This window comes from Chelonoidis abingdonii, chromosome 22, assembly GCF_003597395.2.
Source record: "Chelonoidis abingdonii isolate Lonesome George chromosome 22, CheloAbing_2.0, whole genome shotgun sequence".
Taxonomy (NCBI): domain Eukaryota; kingdom Metazoa; phylum Chordata; order Testudines; family Testudinidae; genus Chelonoidis; species Chelonoidis abingdonii.
In genome coordinates, this window is record NC_133790.1 from 29,871,093 (window position 1) to 29,893,641 (window position 22,549).

A 22,549-nucleotide genomic window follows, 5' to 3' on the forward strand; every position below is an offset into this window, starting at 1 on the left:
GTATCATTTCATCCCCCATTCAAGAGTAGCACTTTTTTCCAATGCCATGGTGACGAATTTCGGAAAGGGTTTCTCCACTTCCATTCTCTGGTCCGAAAACCGGTTCCCGTTTGGACCTAAATATGGTTGTGGTTGCTCTCATGGGCCTGTCATTCAAGCCTTTTAAGTTCTGTCCACTGCTCCTTCTGTCTCAGAAAACTGTGTCTTTGATAGCTATCAGATGCACAAAAAGGGTGTGTGAGTTGCAAGCCCTCATGGCCAAGCCAGCTTACACTCAGTTCTCCAAGGACCAAGTGACACTTTGACTGCACCCAAAGTTTTTGTTCGAGGTGGCATCTCAGTTACACTGCCTGATTCAGATGAATTTGCGACTTCGGGAAAAACACGGGTCCTCTTCCCATTAGGAACGGCGTCTCCATAACTTGGATGTCAGACGATGTCAGGCATTTTATCTAGATAGGACTTAAACCATTTCGTGCTTTACCTTGCCTGTTTTGTCTCCTATGCGAACTGCATGAAGGGAGAAGCGGTCTCTGCTCAGACTATTTCTAGATGGATCTTGTATCAAGACTGTGTATGAAATAGCTTTGGCTATGCCTACTCAGAGCATATGAGCTCACGCCATGAGGGCGCAAGCGACGTTGATAGCATTCCTCAATGACATTTCCCTACTGGACGTTTGGAGGCTGGCCACGTATATGTTTACGGACCACTGTGTTGTTACTGCATCGTCCAGAATGAGTACAGGCCTCAGAGGGGCGATCCTGTGATCCTTGTTCCAGCAGACTCCAAGCCCTGCCTCCAGATTGGGGTACTGCTTGTGAGTCATCTAAGTGGTATACATGTCTGCAAAGAAGAAGAAATGGTTACTTACTGTCATTGTGGTTCTTTGAGAAGTAATGCAGGCATATATTCCACAACCCACTCTCAATCCCCTCTGCATCAGACTTTCGGTGCAAAGAAATTGATGGGGGTTGGGGTGGCACTGCCTGATATAGCCAGGGGAAGAGCCACAGCCCCAACGCTTGAGTGCCATCCCTCTATGGGTATGGCTAGACAAAATGTTCCAGCACGTTGGGCACACACACACTGAAGTGGAATACACATCTGGGACACTTACGGAACCAGCTGAAGCAATCTCAAAACTGTCAGCAGTTATCTTTGAGAACTCATGGAGAATGGGTGAGGTCTCAGATGGCTGGAGAAGGGTACATGAACACCCTGCCTTTAAAAAGGGGAATAAAAAGGACCTGGGGAATTCTAGACCAGACAGCCTAACTTTGATACCTGGAAAGATTATGGAACAAATTATAAGACCAATCATTTTGTTAGCACCTAGATGAAAATAGGGTTATAAGGAAATAACTGGTTCGGATTTGGCAAAGAACAAATCATGCCAAACCAGTTTAACTTCCTTCTTAGACAGGGTTACTGGCCTAGTGGCTGGGGAGAAAGCTGTTGATGTGATATATCTTGATTTTAGTAAGACTTGTCATACACTTATAAGTGACATGCATCCGACGAAGTGGGTATTCACCCACGAAAGCTCATGCTCCAATACGTCTGTTAGTCTATAAGGTGCCACAGGACTCTTTGCTGCTTTTTCTGATACACAGTGACACAGATACACAGCACCCTGTTTGTCATTTACAGCANAGCTCATGCTCCAATACGTCTGTTAGTCTATAAGGTGCCACAGGACTCTTTGCTGCTTTTACAGATCCAGACTAACATGGCTACCCTTCTGATACTTGATTCTCATAAGGAAACTAGGGAAATAATGTCTACATAAACTTGCTATAAGGTGGGTGTAAAACTGTTGAAAGATTGTACTCCGTAGTTATCAATGGTTCACTGTCAAAATGGGGGGATATAACTAGTGGGATTTCACAGGAGTCTGTTCTGAGTTCAGTACTATTCAATATTTTCGTTAATGGTTTAGATAATAGAGTCGAGAGTGTGTTTTTCTAAAATTTACAGATGACACCAAGCTGAGAGGGATTGCTTGCAGTTGGAAGGGCATGATTAGAATTCAAAATGACATTGACAGTGAATGCCACCAGATGAAATTCAGTGAAGTGCAAAGTACTGCAGTTAGGAAGAAAAAATCAGATGCACAAATACAACATGGGGAACAGTGAAAAGGATCTGGGGGCTACAGTGGATGACAAATTGAATACGAGCCAACAATGTGATGCAATTGCAAAAAAGGCTCGTGTCCTTCTGGGGTATATTAACAGGAGTATCATATGTAAGACACGGGAGGTAATTGTTCTACTCTACTTGACCCTGGTGAGGTCTCAGCAGAGTATTGTGTCCAGTTCTGGACACCATACTTCAGGAAAGTCGTGGACAAATTGAAGAGAGTCGAGAGGACAGCAACAAAAATGATAAAAGGCTTTAAAAACTTGCCCATTTTTTAAAATAATCTTTCCTCATAGGTCATGTTTAGTCTTGAAAAAAGAAGACTGAGGGAGGACCTGATAAATCTTCAGATATATTATGGTCTGTTATAAAGAGGACAATGACCAATTCTCTGTCCACTGAAGAATGGACAAGAAATAGTTGACTTAATCTGCAGCAAGGGAGATTTAGGTTAGATATTATGGAAAACTTTATAACTGTAAGGATAGTTAAGCACTGTAATAGGCTTCCAAGGGAGGTTCTGAAATCCCTGTTGGTGGAGGCTTCTAAGGGTATGTCTACACTACCTGCTGAATCGGCGGGCAGTGATCAATCCAGCGGGGATCGATTTATCACGTCTAGTCTAGTCTAGATGTGGTAAACTGACCCCCCCAAGCGCTCTCCCATCGACTCCTGTACTCCAGCTCCACAAGAGGCACAGGCAGAGTCGATGGGGGAGCGGCAGCAGTCGACTCACCACGGTAAGTTATTCATGTAGCTGAAGTTACGTAACTTAGACCGATTTCCACCCCTCTCCCCCGCCCCCCAGTGTAGGCCAGGGCTAAGAATAAGGTGATCTTGGTGCCATCTGAGAAACCCTAGTCCCCATGGGCTTTGGAGTTGTGGGTTCTGTGCACCCCTTAAAAACCAGACCCAAGGGGTATCAAGTTAAAAGCCAAAAAATCCGTGACTAATTTTGAAAATGGATTCCGAAGAGATTTTTGCAGGTCACAATGTGACTTAGTTGGAGAGCTAAGAATAGAACCCTTTTCCCAGTCCTGTGCCCAAATGAGATGGATTTAAATGACAAGAAATGATGCTCACAGATTCTGTTTTTGCAAGAAATTTGTTCGAGGTTCCCAAACCGTCATCTTCACAGTGTTTGCCCAGTTCTACTTTAAATATGATAGGGTAGCATATGCAATGCAGACTTTGGGGGGAGGACTGCTTGAGAGATCAGCATAACTTGGTCAGGAGGCTCTGGGTTGGGTGAGGGAATGGCTGCATGAAGGGTCTCCCTTTTGGTGAGGAGAATGGAATGTGGGGACCTTTAGTCTCTGGACAAGATGGTTATTAAGGGTGATGGTGGCCTCTGGCACATTGCATAATCTGTGGACTGTTCTGCCATTCCTGCTACATGCAGCCTTTCTATAGTTGTGCCTGAGCTGGCTGATGGAATCACTAATAAATACATTCTGTTCATCACAGGATGTATAAATACACTTCAAACCGCTTCAAGACCCGTGCGGAGCAGGAGGTGAAGAAAGCGGAGCACATGGCTCGGATAGGTGGGTCCCGAGTGTGTGCATGGGTCCTGCATTAGTGCAGGAATGGTGAAGCCAGGCTTGCCCCTCTGACTTGCTTTATAATGGCAACAGTTGTGGTGAACGCCATGATTGCTCAGGTGCCCTGCCTATACGTGTCTGATGGTCATATGGATAAGCCTCGCCTTTTCCCTCTGTTGCGCAGAACTAGCTTCCCATATGATTCCTTCTGTGAGCATTCTATATGAAGCTCAGAGATCCAAAAAATAACACTTTCCTTAAGCGCACAAACATTCTTCTGTTTCTGACACTAATTGTCTAACCTGTGCATGTATTATCCCAAGGGACCATTATCCCCAACTGCCCACACAGAAATCATTACCTTAGTTTTTCTTACTTGCTTCTCCTTTCCCTGGAGCTGATTACTTTGTTCCTTCTGGGAAGTTTGTCTCCATACAGGGGTAAATGTGCCCCTATATCTGGCAGAGATTGGGAGTGGGGCAGGGGGCTCTGACAATCAGTCGCTAAGTCTAAGAGTGAGGGGGAAATAGAGGTGGCGATGAATCAATCATGTTTCCATTGGAACTTTAGTTTTCTTTTCATCCTTCCCTTTCATTTTCTCTGGCACCATCTTTTGTTTTCTCTCCCTTTTCTGTATTGCCAAACATTTGTTATATCTTTCCTCTCCTCCATTACTCCTTTTGGAGCCAAGTAGCAGCTTCCTCCTTGTTTCCCCTATGCTGCTGCTCTCTTCTTTCAGTACCATGGAACCTCTTGGTTCTGTTATTCCCTCATGTCCCCCACCTTAAAGGAACAGTCACTCACAAGGAGACTTCTTTTTATTGTTTCAGCTAGTCTGGTTCTAGAAATTACTCAAAGTGTCTGCAGAGGGGTCCCATTCTTTCTTTACGGAGAACTCATCTTAGTTCTCCCCACCTTGTCATGCTATACCAGTGGTCCCCAACCTTTTTTCATCTGGTGGGCGCCAGACAACAAGCCACAGACGAGCATCTGCCGAAATGCCACCGACAAACAACAACGTCAAAAGGCATCCCTGCCAAAATACCGCCGACAAGCAGAGTCATCCAGAGGCATCACTGCTGAAATGCCATAGAAAATCAGCAGTATTTTGGCAGCGATGCCTTTGGATGACGCTGCTTGTCAACGGCATTTCGGCAGATGCTCGTCCACCGGCCAGTACACGGGCATGCTTAGACGCCCTGGCAGGCGCCATGGTGCCCAGAGGCACCAGGTTGGGGACCCCTGTTCTAAACACTCTTCTCCCTCCTTCATGGAGAACAAAACCAAATCTAGAAAGAAGCATAAAGATTTCTTGCTCCTCTCTATGAAGACGGTGAAATGTCCAGTGGAGGAATCTGCATTTGAATCTGACAGTACAGGATAACCTTAGGTTTGGTCAGTTGAACAAATTCATAATGTTATGTTGAGAAGCATTTACCTCCCCTCTCTATATGTATGCAAAGATTCCTTTGAAAACTAACAGAAATGAATAAAGTGAGTTCTTCAGGTATGTGTCAGTGTAGATCCTACTGGCAGTGCCCATGTTTGAGAGACTGGAGGGTTTTTTTGATTAGCAGTGTCCGTCAGAGCTGTGTAGGTGCCCTGTACCACCTTATGCTCCCATGGAAGTGCATAAAGGGTGGGGTGGCAAGGCGAAGACCCATCCTCAGTTCCCTCTTACCACCTGTGGCAGCAGGTCTTACTCTGGTGAGCGTCCAACCCGATGATTCCTAGTTTTGGCTAAATTTGTCTCAAAAATCTTATACAGAACTCTTCTGATTCCTTGACATGACCACTGTGATCTGTGTTGACTCATCTAGACTGAGTAGTGATGGTTAGACTCTCTCATACAGTGCTTCTTAACATGGTGGTCTCGAAATCTGCAGGCTTCAAGCCCTATCCAATCCGTGATGGACTCATACCTCTGAAAGATGGACACAGTAGATGTCTCTTATACAGATGTGTAGGAGAGTCTCATATACAGATATGTTTGGTGTGCTTATCATTCTCTGCAAGGACCGATGAGATGCACCTTCTCTTGTAGCAATCCATGGAAGTCTTTTCAGACCCAGAGGAGAAGAGCTCCAGAGTCATCCAGTCCCTATCCAGTGGTCATCCCCTCTCTGTTAGGAAGCCATTAGGCTTTGGATGTGCTATCATAAACACAAGGAAGCCACATTGACTGTACATATTCCAGGGAAAAGCAGTGACCTAGCAGACTTCTGCTGCAACCACTCATGGCTGGTTACTGCAAATCTGCTCAAGAAATCAGGCCTAGAGCCAGTATTCCATCAGTGGGGACTCCCATAATAGACGTTTTTGCCACAGAGGAAAACACCAAATGCTCATACTTCTGCTCCAGGAGGGGTCTGAGCCCTGGGTCTTTACCAGATACCTTTTCTCTTTGGTTGAGCTCAAGGACTCATATCCTTGATCCCCACAGATCAGACCGAATAAGGCTATGAACTTCTGTTATCCAATAACCTCTTACTGAGTGAGACAGTTTGACTAACCAGACTGTTGCAGATGTCCAGGTGGCTTCACTTACACCTCCCATTCTACCCAGACATAATGTCTTAGAAGCAGGGTCAGATCTGCAGTCATTACACCTGATGCCTTGAATGTTGGCTGGTTGAGCACTACTGATACACTGCTCTCTGCAGGTTCAGGAAATTCTCGGACTAAACATAAAACCTTTTGCTAGACAGACCTACTCAACAAAATGGGTGGGTGGGAGGGAAATGTCCTTATAGGCAGCCCAACACAATCTGGACCCAGTAGTGTTAGCCCAAAACAGTTTAATTATGGTCTACATGGATCAGAAGATGGGCTGTCTGCAGATTCCACCCCCTCCTGCATCTATCATCGGATGATTTATTAAATCAGAGGCAGAATAAGATGCAACACACAAATATTTATTATGTCACTAGTCAGTAAACTAAACGAGGACCCCTTCAGACAATAAACAACATAAGCAAGACACACTCGATTGTTAACAGTTACCAGAGTGTGAAGCTCAGAGCCCTTAAACCCCCTTAACCTATGGATGTAAAACAGAGGAAAACCACAATGGATATTACAATACCATATCCTGAAGACAGGGACACAATGACAAACACTCAGGATACGGACAGAATGTGTGTGTTCTGACATCTGCATGGGCAACTTGGATGTTGGTTCACACATTCACAAAACATTCTGCACGGGATGAATCCCTCCAGGTCTGATGTTGCTTTTGGTGAAGTGGTGCTGCAGTTCTTGCTTTATTGAAGAGTCCAAGCTCTGTGGCACCGGATCACTGCTTGGAAGTCACCATTAGTGGCAGGTTTGTATGGGAAAGCACCTGAGAATGACAAGTTACTTACCTTGTATAATTTGAGTTCTTCAGGATGTTTTGTTCGTATGCATGTTCCACTGCTTGCCCTCCGTTCACTCTACCTCAGAGTCCTTACACCTGGATTCTGCAGTTGAGACGAAATTAGGTGGCAGCTGGCTTGCTCTATCCTTGAATGCCTTCGACATGAAGCATGAGATGACTTTTGGCACCATACAGACACTGCTGGCCAAAAGACTGCAAACTGCAGCACATGAAGTGCATGTGTATCCATTAGTGGAATATGCATATGGACAGCACATCTTGAAGAAATCCTCCTATTGTACAAGATAAGTAACTTCTCATTTTTCTAACTGAGGTGTGCATAGGGACAGCTATGGATGTGGTTGAAGTGTCATGTAGATAGACCAATGGGTGGTCTGAATTTTGATGCCACCAGCTAGAGTCAGGAACCATTCTGCCTCTTTCACTCCTCTCGCAATTGAGTATCTCAAGCTACCAAATGAGTTTTTATGTAGATGTGAGTGTGCATGAAGACGCTGGCAATTAAGGACAAATATGCTCAGATTGCTATTTTAGATTAATCTTCATAATATTGGGTTCCTTGTGCTTTGTACATAACACAAATGTGAGCCTCTTCAGGCAAAATTCACTTAATTCCTTCAAGATTCTCCCCTCTTGTCTCTTTAAGAAATTACTGTTACAGTAACCTTTTCCCACCCAACCATAGGAGGCAGGGATAGCTCAGTGGTTTGAGCATTGGCCTGCTAAATCCAGCATTGTGAGTTCAATCCTTGGGGGGGCCATTTGGGGATTTAGTTGGGGATTGGTCCTGCATTGAGCATGGGATTGGACTAGATGACCTCCTGAGGTCCCTTCCAACTCTGATAGTCTTATGATTTTGTGGGGGAAGGGATAGCTCATTGGTTTGAGCATTAGCCTGCTAAACACAGGGCTGTGAGTTCAATCTTTGAGGAGGCCATTTAGGGAACTGGGGTAAAATTCTGTTTGGGGATTGGTCCTGCTTTGAGCAGGGGGTTGGACTAGATGACCTCCTGAGGTCCCTTCCAGCCCTAATATTCTATGATTCTATCCCTTCCCACACACACAACTCAAGTCCCTTCTCTAACTTCTTGCCTCTTTTCACATCAAGTTTAAACTCTCTTTGCTTTCACAGCATTGCACAGTTCTGCCTCTCAGTCCTTCTCTCTCTCTCTATTCACCTGATCTCTGCCATCCTTCACACCTTGATGCTCCCTTTGACTCCTACTTGTGCTGTTGTGCCTTTTATTCTTTCTACTTCTTGCCCTCACCCCCACTGCCCACAACACCCTTGTGTCTGCTTAGAGATTTCCTCCGACTCACTGCTGGCTGGCTTTCCTCCACTCTCCTCAGTTGGAGCACTAGCTTCCCCTCATTTGCCCAGCCTTAGGCTCACATTTGGTAGTCTGACCTCTCGTGTCCAAGATTTTATTGTGTACCTTCTTATGTCAGCTTGTCATCTCTCCCTTGCCTGTATTAGTCAGATGTAGACTTTAAGCTCTCTGGGATATAGATTTCTGGGAAGTGCCATGCATGCTGGTGGCGCGTTCTTGAGTATTACATATTAACATTACTTCTTTGTATATCTTCCAGCGGAGGAGAAGGCTCGAGAGGCAGAGAGTAAAGCCCGTGCACTTGAACTTCGCCTGGGCGGGGATCTCACACGAGACTCCAGGGTGAGATGTCTGCATTTCTCTGCCTGTTTGCTGAGGGTTCAGAGCCACCTCTCCCTGAGCTAAGTGGAGTTGGTAATACCAAGTACTAACCAGTGTTTCGTTGTGGACAGGTGGCCATTTCTGCTGGAGATGCTATTGTGTTGATTCAGTGCTCAGTCTTCCCAGGCATCCTTAATGTCTGTTTTCCTCAACAGATGTGCCTACATTTTGCAGGGTTTGACAGTGTCTTGTTTCCACTCAGCTGAGGGAGCCATGTGAGCATTGCTTCTGCATGGGGTGAAGTACTCCAGGATGTATGTGCAGTGGACAGGCGAGACTCTGCCAGACTGTCAGTATAGGGTGCTGGTCAGCTTGATTGAAAAGGTCCTTTGTTCAATGCCATTGCTCTAGAGAGTGGAGGAATGTGAAGAAATCTGGAATTTTACTACTATTCAGGCTGTTTATATGGCTTCCACTCTCCTGTTGGGTTTGCAGTTTGGTCCTAAATTTCCCATCTTCATAGCTAGAATTTCTGTTCTTTTCTCATAAGCGGTATTCCTCTGAAGCCGCACCTTGTGCAGCACTCATGCCAACTCTGAAAACTACGCTAAGTAAAGCTAGGCCAGTCAGTACTTGGATGGGAGACCTTCAAGGAAATACCAGGTATTCAGTAAGGTGGCACTCAGTATTAAAAATGCATCAACCTACTACTAGAAGTTGGCTGGATTTTTCATGAGAAGTACTTCAAAACGAAATTCCTTAATCCACAGTGCTGTGTTGGCATATTAGTATTAGCTAAGTTCCATTTTGCCTTCCTAAATTCCCCCTACTGTTTCAGTTGGATACAGGATTCTTTGTTTCCTCTTCTAATCTGTTGTGTAATGTTGCTGAGGGTGGTTAAATAATTGTGCTTCACCCCAGAGGTAGCTGTTTTCATTGTTTACTGTGGCTAGTGAGAAGATTTCTGTGCCTAAGTCTGTAAAATGCTGCTGGATCCTTGGAAGGAGCGATGCTACAGAAATGTTTAATTTTGGTTTTATTGTGAGATGCTTCATGTCTGCAGGTGACTCTACGGCAAGTCCAGAACACAGCCATAACCATGCGTAGAGAGGCTGATGTCAAGCGGCGGATCAAGGAGGCAAAGCAGCGGTGAGTACAAAGCCACTTAGGGCTTCAGTTGTCCTGAGCTGTTACTCCATAGCCCTCTCAGGCTGTAGCCAGTGTCCCTCTGTTATCTTGCCTCATCCCAAGGGACCACCCCATTGGCCTTGTTGGAGGAACATATCCAGTGCTACTCTGAAGCCCATGTAGGTGAGGGCATTCAGAGCTTTATGCAAGGTGACCTTGTTGAGAGGAGTTTGCAGTTCTGATAGCTTGGGGCTCCCCATGCCCATCTTCTTCACTGAACTTGCTAAAATGTATTTGTTGTGGTTTGTGAGCCTGGTTTTATAGAAATCCACATGTTCTGTAATCCAGATAGTTATCAATTTAATGTTGATACCAAGCAACTTAGTTGTCCAGCAGTGAAAGGAATAGTGGACTGTTTTTGTTTAGACAACACTGGCCTGCCTATCCCCATAAAACATCATTTCAAATGAATGAAAAGTCAGGATCTGAGGGGTCCATAAAGCCATTCAGGATAAGCACGTTAGCTGGACAGTTTCAGTATTATGAGTACTGGAGAGGTCATCCTAAGTGTTCATAATCAAGTTCTCTCCCACTGAGGTAAATGGGACGTTCCCTGCTCTCTTGGTGATATTGTGTGCTGGAAAATCACAAAGATGATACATCTATTATGTCCTGAAGACTTCCATTACTACCAGAAAATGAGGTTAGAGCTGCACTAGCATGATCAGGAGGTTGCAATCTAATGCAATAGCCACTCTAGCATGATTTGGCTTTGCCTGAGTGGATGGGACCAAATCATGCTATAACCACGCTACCCAGTGGTGGTGCTAGGTTTGTAATAGAACTCAGGCTATCTCCACACTACAGTGGCACAGTTGTGGCACTGCAACTATGCCATCATAACGCCATTGTGTAGAAGCTTCCTGCTTTCATTGAAAGCATTTTTCCATCAGTGTAGTTTATCCATATTTTTGGGGAGGCAGTAGCTAGGTTGACTGAAGAATTCTTTTGTCAAACTAACAGAATCTACAGTGGGAGTTAGTGAACTAACTACGGTGTACTGGAAATGAAATTTTTCACAGCTGTGAGCGATATAGCTATGTCCGTTTTTAATTCACAGGTGTAGACCTGACCTCAGTAACATGTCACGGCAGAACTGAGTGACTGTTATCTTATAACATGATTCATGTTGGTAGTTTTGCTACAGTAGATGAGCCCATAGAAGAAAACAGTAGTATGCTGGTGAGAGCTTTTGTTGACCTTTTTTTCCATTGCAAATTCATATGACGAGATCAAAAGCGGAGCCTCCTTCAAGGAAATGGAATTCACCTTGTGACTCCACAAGGTGGTGTTAGACTTAACTAACTTGCTTAATGTGTATACTTTCTGTGCACACACATCCTGATTAATTCCCTTCCCACTTTGGGAAATGCAGGTATAGATCTTAATATACCTTTCTTACATGCGTTCATGAACAGTGAAATACTTCAGATGTCATTATTGTTAATGGTCATCTTTGTCGTTGAGTAAGCACCCATATAAAATGACTAGGGTAGGCCGTGCCAGAATCTGTTGATTTCAGGCTTTCTGCAAACTCAGGCAGATGTCTATGAATAGGTTATACTCACTCCACATTTTGAAGGGTTTTTTCATAACCATACCAGCTTAGAGACTCAGCGATTTAAAATGAAAGCTGAGACTTTAAGAACAATTGAGAGGTCTGTCTGTCTGCCCCCCCTCCCAGACAAATTCCCTTGCACCCCCCAGGGTACTGCACGATGGGAAGCACTGACCTAAACTCTTTGCTAGATGTGGACCTAGATAGACTGTCCCGCAGACAGCAGAAGGAGAGAAAATAGTTTGAATTTAAAATTGATCTTAGAAGAGTTATGACTTCAGGGATGCAGAAATCCCCGTGGGAGACCGTTTTCCTCCTATTCCTATGTACATAACTTCTTTTCCCTTATTAATTATTTCTTGGTTCTGATGGAGGTGCTGCATAAAATAGAATCCTATGAATGGGGCCAAAGGGAATGTTCTAGTCTCCCTTATTAATAGATATAAAGCACTTAGTGCATCCCAGCAAACAACTTCTCTTGGAAATGCAGCATCCCACTATTAAATACCAAATGTGAAACTATAAGAACAAAATTTCAAAAAGCTTTAGGAATAGCACCACTGCACTTACCACCGAGGGCAATTGGGAAACCTTTAAAGCTAGCATACATGATCATACTTTTCTATATAACATTTTTTTTATAGAAATATTGAAATCAACTGCAGAAATCAAAAATATATACCTAGGCTGTAAAACCTAAGCAGACATTAAAGCTCTCAATTGCAAAAACAAACTTAGCTCTAGTACATAGCCTAACCCTGGCTAAACATGTCCGAAAAGCTTTCACAGGGTGGGGAAATGAAGGTGTGCGACACACACTGAAAACTCCCAGCCTGATTAACCAGACATGCAGATTTGGCCAAATTTATTTCAGAGCTAGAATTAGTGAATTGTCAAGTAACTTCAGATCTGCAAATAATAGAGCATAAAACCCTATGTGCCATTCTGCACTCTCTCCTCCCCCCAGGCTCCCATGTAAGCAAAGACTTTTTGTCAGGACTCTCCCTAACTGAAGAACTATATAAGTCTGGAAAGCAAGATATTGAACAAGGTCCCGGGAGGTAAAAGGAGCCCTGTTGTACAAAACAACACCTTCCCCAGACTCCCAATAAACTCTTCACTTAAAAAAAGAGAAGTATAGGTGACTTCTGCAATACCTGCTAGATCATCTTTCTACTGTGTTAACTTACATTGGTTCTGATTTCATTAATATACTTAACCCAATGCACCTTCTCTAACACAAGTCCTGACAGCTCCCGTAGCCTTATGAAATGTCAACAGAAATGTACTAAATGGGAAAGAATTGATAATACCAACAATAATTAATAACAAGCTTTGTATTATGAACTCCACTGTCTGTCTGGCAAGATAAGTCAACCTACTTTGGCCCCTTGTAACAAGTAAGGAGGAGGAGGTCTACTGAGAGTTCACATTGAAAGAGGCTTCCATTAACTTTCCCTTAAATTTGCACAGTGAGACAACTATTGCATACCGTGTCCAGAAGCCTTTTAGAAACTGGAAATAACTCTCCTGCCTTTGAGCTCCAGAGGGGCACCAGGCAATGGAGGTGCACTGTCACCCTTCCTTTTGTCACAGAAGCTCACAGGTGCATAAATTCTCAAGTCATAGGAGTCCAACTGGCAAAGTTTAACACCAAAACACTCTTTGTGTGAATTACCTCTTTCTGTGTTGTCCTAACCTTGACGTCTCTGCCTCCAGTATTCAAAATGTTGGCTTCCTTCAGTAAATGCTCAGGATTAAAAATCAGTTGGGACAAAAATATTCTAGGTAGTCTCCCAACAATTGGTTCTATCAAAACCTACCCCACTAAAGAATGTTGTGTCTCTTAAATATCTGGGCATGAATGTGGCGATGAGATCAATCTAATTTACAAAATAAATGATCACCTAACACTAGATAAAGTCTGTCAACTGCTAGCCAAGTGGGCACTCCTTCTGATATTCCTTATCTCCAAAGCTAACGTTAATAAACATGTTCATCCTAGTAATGTGCACATATCTCTTTGAAAATGTTGCTGTTTCATTAGCAAAGAATTCCTTTAAAAGGCTGCCATATCAGCTTTGCTCTGGGCCAGTGGAGTCCCAAGAGATGACTACAACAAACTAACCCAGCAGCTGAAGGAAGGAAGACATTGCTGTCCCTAGCTTCTTCCTTTATTACTTAGGGTACATCTACACAGCAAAACACCCCATACCCTCAGCAGCAAGTCTCGGAGCCCAGGTCTACAGATTCAGGTTCACCGGGCTTGTGCTACAATGCTAAAAATAGATGTGTAGGTGTTGCAGCTCAGCCTGGAGCTTGGGTTCTGAAGACCAGGAAAGTGTGGTTTCAGAACCCTAGCTCCAGCCTGAACCAGAGCATCTTCATGGCTATTCTTAGCACTGTAGCACAAGCCTCATGAACCCAAGTCAGTAGATCCAAGCTGTGAGACTCCCCGCTGCAGATTTTGTTGTTGTTGTGTAGATGTACCCTTAGCCTCCCAACTGGGACATCTTGGTTCTAGAACAGCCCAAAAGCTCCAGAAAGTGAACTTAAGTATTTAATGGATCCGTTTTTTAGGAGATATTTTATCTTTGATCTGTCGGGCCATGAAGCAGAGCCCTGCAGTTAAAAATATCCTGTATCTCCTAGTCTGGCTACACCCAGGAGTATAGAATCACATTAATGCAAATAATAAGAGGATGGACGTTGAATAAATCAGCTTGTCAGGCATTTATTCTAAAATATTTCAGCAGCATAGGATAGCCTTCCATCTGACAACTGCAAATCGTCAGAACTGACACATACATGACACATTTCATAGTCTTAGAGAAAACGAGAACGTGAATTATGATTTATGAACAGACATTTGAATAGCTCCAGAAAAGGCTTCATCTTTGCACCAGATGAGGCATGAAATGTTTCATCTGGGTGAAGCACATGAGGGCTACAAATCGTGATGTAAACTGGGAAGCAAAAATTGGATATATTATGCTCTGTAGCTATTACTGATGCAAGTGCTGATATAGCAGTCAGTGCTGTACAAGATCCAAAGGAACACTCAGTCTCTTCCTGATCCTGGATCTACTAGTCTAAAATCTACACGGTGCTAGGTATGGATTGCACAGGTGCTCATCACTCTGCATCATTGAGCCCTAAGCAATTTACAATCTAATTTAGAGAACCATAGTTTATGTAAAATGTAGACAAGTACTTTTAAATATTTTGCACCAAATGTTCATCAGTGCAACCATGGTTCTTCTTTGAATCCATTCCAGTCAGGTGTGTGCATGCTGCATGCGTGCCAGCCAGAAGATTTTTCCTTTAGCTGCATCTGTAGGGTTGGCCTGGACACCCCTTGCAGTCATGACTTCATGGTTCCCATTATAGGGACCTGCCACCCCTTTAGTTCCTTCTTACTGCTGGTGACGTCTAGCTGGAACAAACTGCGTTTACTTTGCAAGCATGTTTTGGCAGTGTCCACTCTTTCTGTTCATAGTTTGTAGTGTTAGTTAATAGTCTTAGTAGTTCTTAAGTTTCCTTTTGGGGGGTCCCCCCCCCAACTCTTCCCTGGTACCGGAGTATGTCCTGGTCTCCAAGGTTCAAGCTCTGTGAGGTCTGTGGAAAGTTTATGCCTAAAAGCAACCTGCACTCTTCCGAACTGCGGTGTCTCAGGGAGAGGTACCAGAAGAAGTGCAGAATTTTCAAAGGGTTCCTCCCTAAGACCTTAAAGGACCAAGATCAAAGACTCAAGATCCTTCTAATTGAGGCAGCACTCCGGCCGCAATCTGACACAGAGTCAGCAGAATCCACACCCAGCACCACCTCGTTGGTGCACAGTTCTCCAGTGTCAACAGTGCACAAGCTGGTATGAGGAAGGACCCCCAGGGAGTCAGGGCACCACCACAGCTCTGTCCATAGACAGTCTTCTGTGAGGCACCAGTTTTAATCCCCGGTGCCCCAGAAAAAGAAGAGGCTGGAGCGGGTTTGCTCTCCTCTCTCCAAGCCCAAGGAGCCTGAAGCAGGGAGATCCGATTTGGGCCATATTACCTTGGCTCCTCCACTTCCTAGGGTCTCATCAACTCCTGCACTCCCTGAGGTCCAGTTGAGTCCGGACCCTCATTGCTTTCTGGACCGACACGGCAGGCAGCTACAGCTCCCCTCAATGCCAGAAGTGTTCAAGGCAGCTCAGGACTTTATGCATCTCATGGCGCCGTCCTCCCTGAAGGGGAGAGACAAATTGCTGGTGACCGCCCAGCCCCCGTTCCTATCAAGGGGCAAGCCAGCAATGATGGTGCACCAATCCCCATCTCCAGCGTGCTTCTCTCCAGCACAGTCCTCCCATGTGGGGGAGCCACACTGATCCCCTGTTTCTTGGCACTGTTCGCAGGCACAACGGAACACTGCTCCTCTGTGGTCATCCTTCTCGGAGTCAGAGGCAAAATTCTACTGTTCCAATAGGACCAGGAACAGATGGTCCGGGTCCCACCGTGACCGCCAGCCTTATCTGGTGCCGGGGCCACCACAGTGGCAACCCTCAACTCAGCGCTTCTGGACGCCCTGGGTGTATCATCAGAGCTAGGGACAAATCCAAGGGTCAAGATCCAGGTCCGTCTCGGTGTCTTTGGCATCTTTCGTCCCTCCACAATCACCGCCAGCAGCGGTGCCGCCAGCAGCGGTGCCACCAACACCCCTACCTTTGCTGGCAGCTGCAGTCTTGGCCTCACTGGCATCGGCACTGATGTTCGTGGTTCCGGCGGCCCCAGCACCGCAGGCCACGGACCTGGCGGAACAGCAGTACCTGGACGCTGAGAGGAGTGAGTAGAGCCCATTGCCAGGACTTTCCTCCCCAGATAAAACCATGGCGGGAACACTGATGGCCCTGGCCTTGGAGGATAACAGGGTCCTGCAACAGCTGCCGCAACAGGTGGCCCAGAACCTGGGAATCCAGGCAGAGGAGGTGGTAGATGATGCTGACCAGATGGTAAACATCCTCACCCCCTTCAGACCCTCTTGTAGTGCCTTGCCATTAATAAAGACTATAGCTGAGATCACAAAGACCTTGTGGCAGACCCTGGCCTCTATGTCGCCTTTGGCCAAGAGAAATGAGAGGCGGTACTTTATCCCTTCAAAGGCACACGAGCACCTATATTTCCACCCCCAATTCCCTGCTGGTTGATGCAGCTAACCAGCGTGAGTACCAGGGGCCCTCCTCTAAAAATAAGGATGCTAAAAGACTAGACCTTTTGGAGAGAAAGGTCTGCTCCGCTGGGGGGTTGCAGCTCTACATTTCAAACCAGCAGGCCATCGTTAGCAGATACTTGCGTAAGACTGGTGGCGCGATGGCCAGTTTTACTGAGCTGCTACCGCAGGACTTGCGTGCGGAGTTCTTGGCACTGGTGGAGGCAGGGAAGCTAATTTCTCAAGCTTTCCTACAGGCTGCATTGGATGCGGCAGATGTGGCCTCCCACACAATGGTCACAGGGGTTGCAATGAAGAGGAATTCCTGGTTGCAGGTCTCTGGTCTCCCATACGAGGTACAACAAACCATCCAGGACCTCCCCTTTGAGGGTCCGGCCCTATTTTCTGATAAAATGGATGAAAGACTCCACAGTGTAAGGGACTCAAGGGCCCCCCTCAAGTCTTTGGGCCTCCACACACCTGCCACTCAGTGCAGGCACTTCCGGCCTCAGCCTCCCTCATAGTTCTACAAACCGCAGAACTGGCAGGACTTTCCTCGGAGGAGGAATAGGAGCATCAGGAAAAGACAGCACCTCTCCTTGGGCCAGGGCTCTGGCCAGCCCAAGCCTCCTGGCCCTAGAGCAGCCTTTTGAGGGTGCAGTTGAGGGCTGCGCACCAGTACAAGAACTGGATCTACCCCACCTTAGGTTTTTGTCCCAACTATCTCCTTTCTATCATGCATGGTCCTGTATCACTTTGGACTGCTGGATACTCCACATGGTAGAGAGGGGATACTCCATCCAATCTTGTGCCCTCCCGCCCTTCCAACCCCCTTCCCCATCCCTCTTCAGGGACCCCTCTCATGAGCAAATCCTTGTACAGGATCTGCACTCACTCCTCTCTCTAGGGGCAGTGGAAGAGCTTCCTCAGAAGCTAAGGGGCAAGGGTTTCTACTCCCAGTATTCCCTAATACCGAAAACCAAGGGTGGGCTCAGGCCCATCTGACACCTGCGAGAACTCAACAAGTTTGTGAAAAAACTGAAGTTTCTCATGGCTCTTTGGCCTCCATTATCCCCTCACTGGATCCAGGAGACTGGTATGCCACCCTCGACTTGAAGGTTGTGTACTTCCACTTACAAATAATTCCACCTCTCAGAAAATACCTCAGGTTTGTGGTGAACAACAGCCACTATCAGTTCACAGTCCTCCCGTTCGGCCTGTCAGCAGCTCCTTGAGTGTTCACCAAGTGCCTGGCAGTCGTGGCCGCGTTCCTGTACAAGCAGCAGGTATAGGTGTTCCTGCACCTCAACGACTGGCTGGTCAAGGGCTGCTCCAGGTCTCAAGTGGAGACGCAGGTCGGCTTCATGAGAATGACATTCAGCGAACTGGGTTTCCTTCTAAACGAAGGGAAATCAACGCTGTCCCCTGTTCAGGGGATAAAGTTTGTAGGGGCAGTACTGGATTCGACGCAAGCCAGGGCATACCTCCCAGAAGCGAGGTTTCAGTCGCTGGGCAACATCATACAAGATCTCAGGCAGTTCCTCACTACAGCAAGGAATTGCCTGAAGCTCCTGGGACACATGGCACCTTGTACCTATGTAGTACAGAGGCCAAACTCAGACTTCGACCTCTTCAGTCGTGGCTAGTGTCAGTGTATCGACCAGTCCAGGACAGTTTGGACAGGATTATAGCCCTGCCTCTCCCAGTCCTCGACTCCATACTATCGTGGCTCAACCCACAGGTAGTAGGTGCAGGGGTTCCCTTCACCAGCCCTCAGCCATCCCTCTTGCTAGTGACAGATGCATCAGATTTGGGCTGGGGGGCATGTTTCGGAGACCTCAGAACACAAGGTCTTTGGTCTCAGGCGGATCTTGCCCTATACATCAATGTCAGGGACCTGAGAGCGGTGCGCCTGGCATGCCAGACTTTCAGAGCCCACCTAGCAGGGAAATGTGTATCAGTCCTGACAGACAACACCATGGCAATGTTTTATATCAACAAATGGGGGTGCACACTCCTCTCCCCGTGCCAGAAAGCCTTCATGCTGTGGGACTTCTGTGTAGAGCACTCGATACACCTCCAGGCATTGTACCTCCCTGGAATAAAAAACAAGCTGGCAGACCATCTCAGCAGGTCATTTCACCACCACGACCGGTCCTTTTGCCTGGACGTAGTAAACTCAATCATCCATCAGTGGGGCTTTCCCCAAATAGATCTGTTTGCTACACAACACAAAAGGAAGTGTCAGCGATTCTGCTGCTTCCTCAGTCACAGCCTGGACTCCATCACGGACACATTTCTCTTCCCATGGGGAGGCAGTCTCCTATATGTGTTCCCACCTGTCTCATTCACAAGGTGCTCCTCAAGATACAGAGGGACTGAGCTCTGGTGATACTGATAGCTCTAGCCTGGCCCCTCCAGCACTGGTGCGCATCACTCCTGGAAATGTCTGTGGAAGCCCCGGTCACCCTGCCGCTCTTCCTGGACTTAATAATGCAGGATCACAGCCGCCTCCAACATCCGAACCTCGAGTCGCTCTACCTCACAGCTCCATGGCTGAACTCAGTGGAGCTCTCTTGCTCTGATCAAGTCAGACAAGTTCTCCCTGGCAGCAGGAAACCCTCCACGAGAGCTGCTTACCTTGCCAAGTGGAGGAGATTTTCAGTCTGGTCTGTGCAGCACCTTCCATCCTCAACGCTTGCCTCAGTGCCACTTACACTGGACTATCTTCTCCCTCTCAAGCAGCAGGGACTGTCCCTGTCATTTAATAGGGGTTCACTTGGCCACCATCTTCGCCTTCCACCCAGGAGCAGAGGGCTGCTCAGTCTTTGCTAACCCAATGGTCAGCTGTTTCTTTAAAAGTCTGGACAGGCTATTCCAGCAGGTCCAACAGCCTATCCCGGCTTGGGACTTCAATCTGGTCTTTTCCAGACTTATGGCATCACCATTTGAGCACTTGGCAATGTGCTTCCTGCTCTATCTCTCTCAAAGAAGGTGACGTTTCTGGTAGCGATAACCTCAGCTAGGAGGGTGTCTGATGTTAGGGCCCTGAGCTCAGAGCCCCCTTACACTGTATTCCATAAAGATAAGGTTCAGCTCAGGCCTCACCCGACTTTTCCCCCAAAGTTGTCTTCCAATTTCACGTTAGTCAGGACATTTTCCTCCCTGTACTCTACCCTAAGCCACGCTCCAGCACCAGGGAGCAAAGGCTTTGCTCATTGGGTGTCCGCAGAGCGCTAACCTTCTATATCGAGAATGAAGCCATTCAGAAAACCAGTGCATTTATTTGTGGTAGTGGCGGACAGAATGAAACGTCTTACTGTGTCCTCAACATATCTGGTCATGGATCCTGTCATGCATATAGGAGTGCTACCGCTTGGCAAAGGTGCCCGCTCCTTTGATCACTGCGCACTCCACCAGGGCCCAGCCCTCCTCAGCGGCATTCCTGGCATAGGTTCCCACCTAGGAAATCTGCAGAGCAGAAATGTGGTCTTCCATACACACTTTCACCACACAATCACCCAGCAAGCCAGAGACAATGCGGCCTGTGGGAGAGCGATGCTACAATCAGTGGATGAATCCAACCGCACCTCCTAAACTTGGGCTTATGAATCACCTGATTGGAATGGACATGAACAAGCACAGGAAGAAGAAAATGGTTACTCACCTTCTCGTAACTGTTGTTCTTCAAGATGCAGTGTTATGTCCATTCTAATACCCACCCTCCTACCCCTCTGTCGGAGTAGCCGGCAAGAAGGAACTAAAGGGGTGGTGGATTGGCAGGGCCCCGTATTGGGCACCATGAAGACGCGACTCCAGGGGGTGCCCAGGCCGACTGTATTGATGCTGCTCAGGGAAAAATCTTCCAGCCGATGTGCACACGGTGCACATGCATCTGATTGAAATGGACATGAACAACATGTCTCGAAGAGCAAGTTACAAGAAGGTGAGTAATGATTTTTTTTTTCTACATGCCAAGTATAATCCCCAGTAGTCAAAGATGTGCGGTCAGGTTTTCAAAAGTGCTCAGCAATTACAACTGGAGACAGATTTTCACTGAAGCTGCTTGGTGAAAATCCATGCACTTTATTTAGGTACCTATATGAAAGTGGAATTCTAAAAAATTAGCCCATAATCCCCAGAAAGGAGCTCTGCTGTATGTGCTGTGTGGATATGTCTGCAGCTTGAAATGTGTTGGAATGGTATTGCAAAATAAGTATCCATAATAATATAAACCCTCATCCCCAGGAAATCCAAGGGTTATGTACTGAAATTGTCGGGTATAATGCTAGGTATGTATTGAAACCTTTGAGTCTGGTTTTGCCTGCAAAGCATAGTTAGCATGTTTTGCAACCCACAAATCATGAAACAATGAATGTGTTACCATTAAAGGGCGTAATCTGCTACAAAACGTGTACACAAGTGACAGACTTTGATCAACTCTAACTCCTTTTCCTTGACAGCTCAAAAGAAAAATACTTGGACCAAAAGCCAGAACCATGACGCCTTCTTAAAATGTCAAAAATTATGGAGCGCCAGATCTGTAGTTAGCTCAACAAATGTACATGTCAGTGTTGCAAAAATTAACTTGTAATTTGCATTCAGTAAATAATTTTTTAAAAATCTAAATACTCCTGTAAGTCCTGAATGGACAGAAATAGTGGGGTTTTTATGGCTGTTGGTTTCGTGTCTCTGGATGAGGCAAAGAGTTGGTCTAGGTCACTTTTCTTTGTTTGTTTGTTTTTGTTTTGGGGGGCGGGTTTGTGGGAGAGTGGGGGGGCAGTTTCTCTGTACTATGGAGGTTTCTGATTCTTGATGCCTTTTGTCCCAGGGCACTGAAGGAGCCTAAAGAGTTGAACTTCATCTTCGGGGTGAATATTGAACAACGAGATTTGGATGGCATGTTCATCTATAACTGCAGTCGGCTGATTAAGATGTATGAGAAGGTTGGCCCACAGTTGGAGGGTGGCATGTGAGTTCCTTTCAGAAATCTTCAGAGTTCCCTTTGCTTAGGACCAAAATTCCCTTGTACAACAGAACTAGGGAGGCAGCATGAACCATTCCCTCCATACAATCAGTACAGTCACTCAGTATCAGCCACAGTCATAGTCTGTTCTGTTTTATTATTTAATTTAAAGCCCTAGATTTCCCAATGAAGATGAAGCTCTGCATCCAGAGACGGGAGTTCGCCCTGCAGTGACATAAGGTTTTTCTGCTGTGTGCCAGCATTTGGTACTGGGCTCTCCCCAGAGAAGCCTGCCGAATGAAAGTTGACAATTCCTCACTACTTACTAACCACTCCTGTGTCACAAACAAGACTAACCCTTTGGGCAAGGCAGGATTATTTGGGGCTAACTGAGCATTCAGAACTTGAAAGCAAAGATCCCTTTTTGTGCACAATGAGGAAAACAAAGACATTTACGCCTGCTGGAATTCTGTGCCACTGCGCAATGCAGAATTTGCGCAGAATTAATGTTCCCCACATAATTTTATTTTTTCCTGCAGAATTTGTGATTTCTGTGTGGGGAAAAAAAGAATGGCAAGCCAGCCGTGCAGGGAACACTAATGGCAGCCCAGCCATATTCCTGCTGTTAGCCCCATGGTGACTGGGATTCCCGATGATTATACTGCATTATTTTGACAAATAAAATATGCAGACGTTTAAAATATTGTGTGCAGATTTTCTAAGTTTTTTGGCGCAGAATTCCCCCAGGAGTAGACATTTGACACTAGAAAACTTTCTTTAGAATACAGCCCTAAATCTGTGGTGTTAAGGGGTTGATACTACATTAATATGGGGAAAAAACAGCACCAGAGTTTCACTGTCTGAAACGCATATTGCTGCAGGATGTACTAAGTGAGCCAACTGGTTGCTGTTCAGTGCTGCTCACTTGGACAAGTA

The 22,549-nt window shown here is 46.0% G+C and overlaps 1 protein-coding gene across 6 annotated transcripts in view; it reads left to right on the forward strand.

The window, feature by feature from the left end:
• MORC2 (MORC family CW-type zinc finger 2) overlaps positions 1 to 22,549 on the forward strand; it is a 112,515-nt gene that overhangs the window by 48,983 nt on the left and 40,983 nt on the right. For all 6 annotated transcript variants that reach the window (XM_075060133.1, XM_032768346.2, XM_032768348.2 and 3 more), the window contains 4 exons: positions 3,613 to 3,692; positions 8,659 to 8,741; positions 9,784 to 9,869; positions 21,479 to 21,619. In XM_075060133.1, the coding sequence (XP_074916234.1) occupies positions 3,613 to 3,692; positions 8,659 to 8,741; positions 9,784 to 9,869; positions 21,479 to 21,619 (390 nt within the window). The remainder of the gene's footprint in view (positions 1 to 3,612; positions 3,693 to 8,658; positions 8,742 to 9,783; positions 9,870 to 21,478; positions 21,620 to 22,549) is intronic.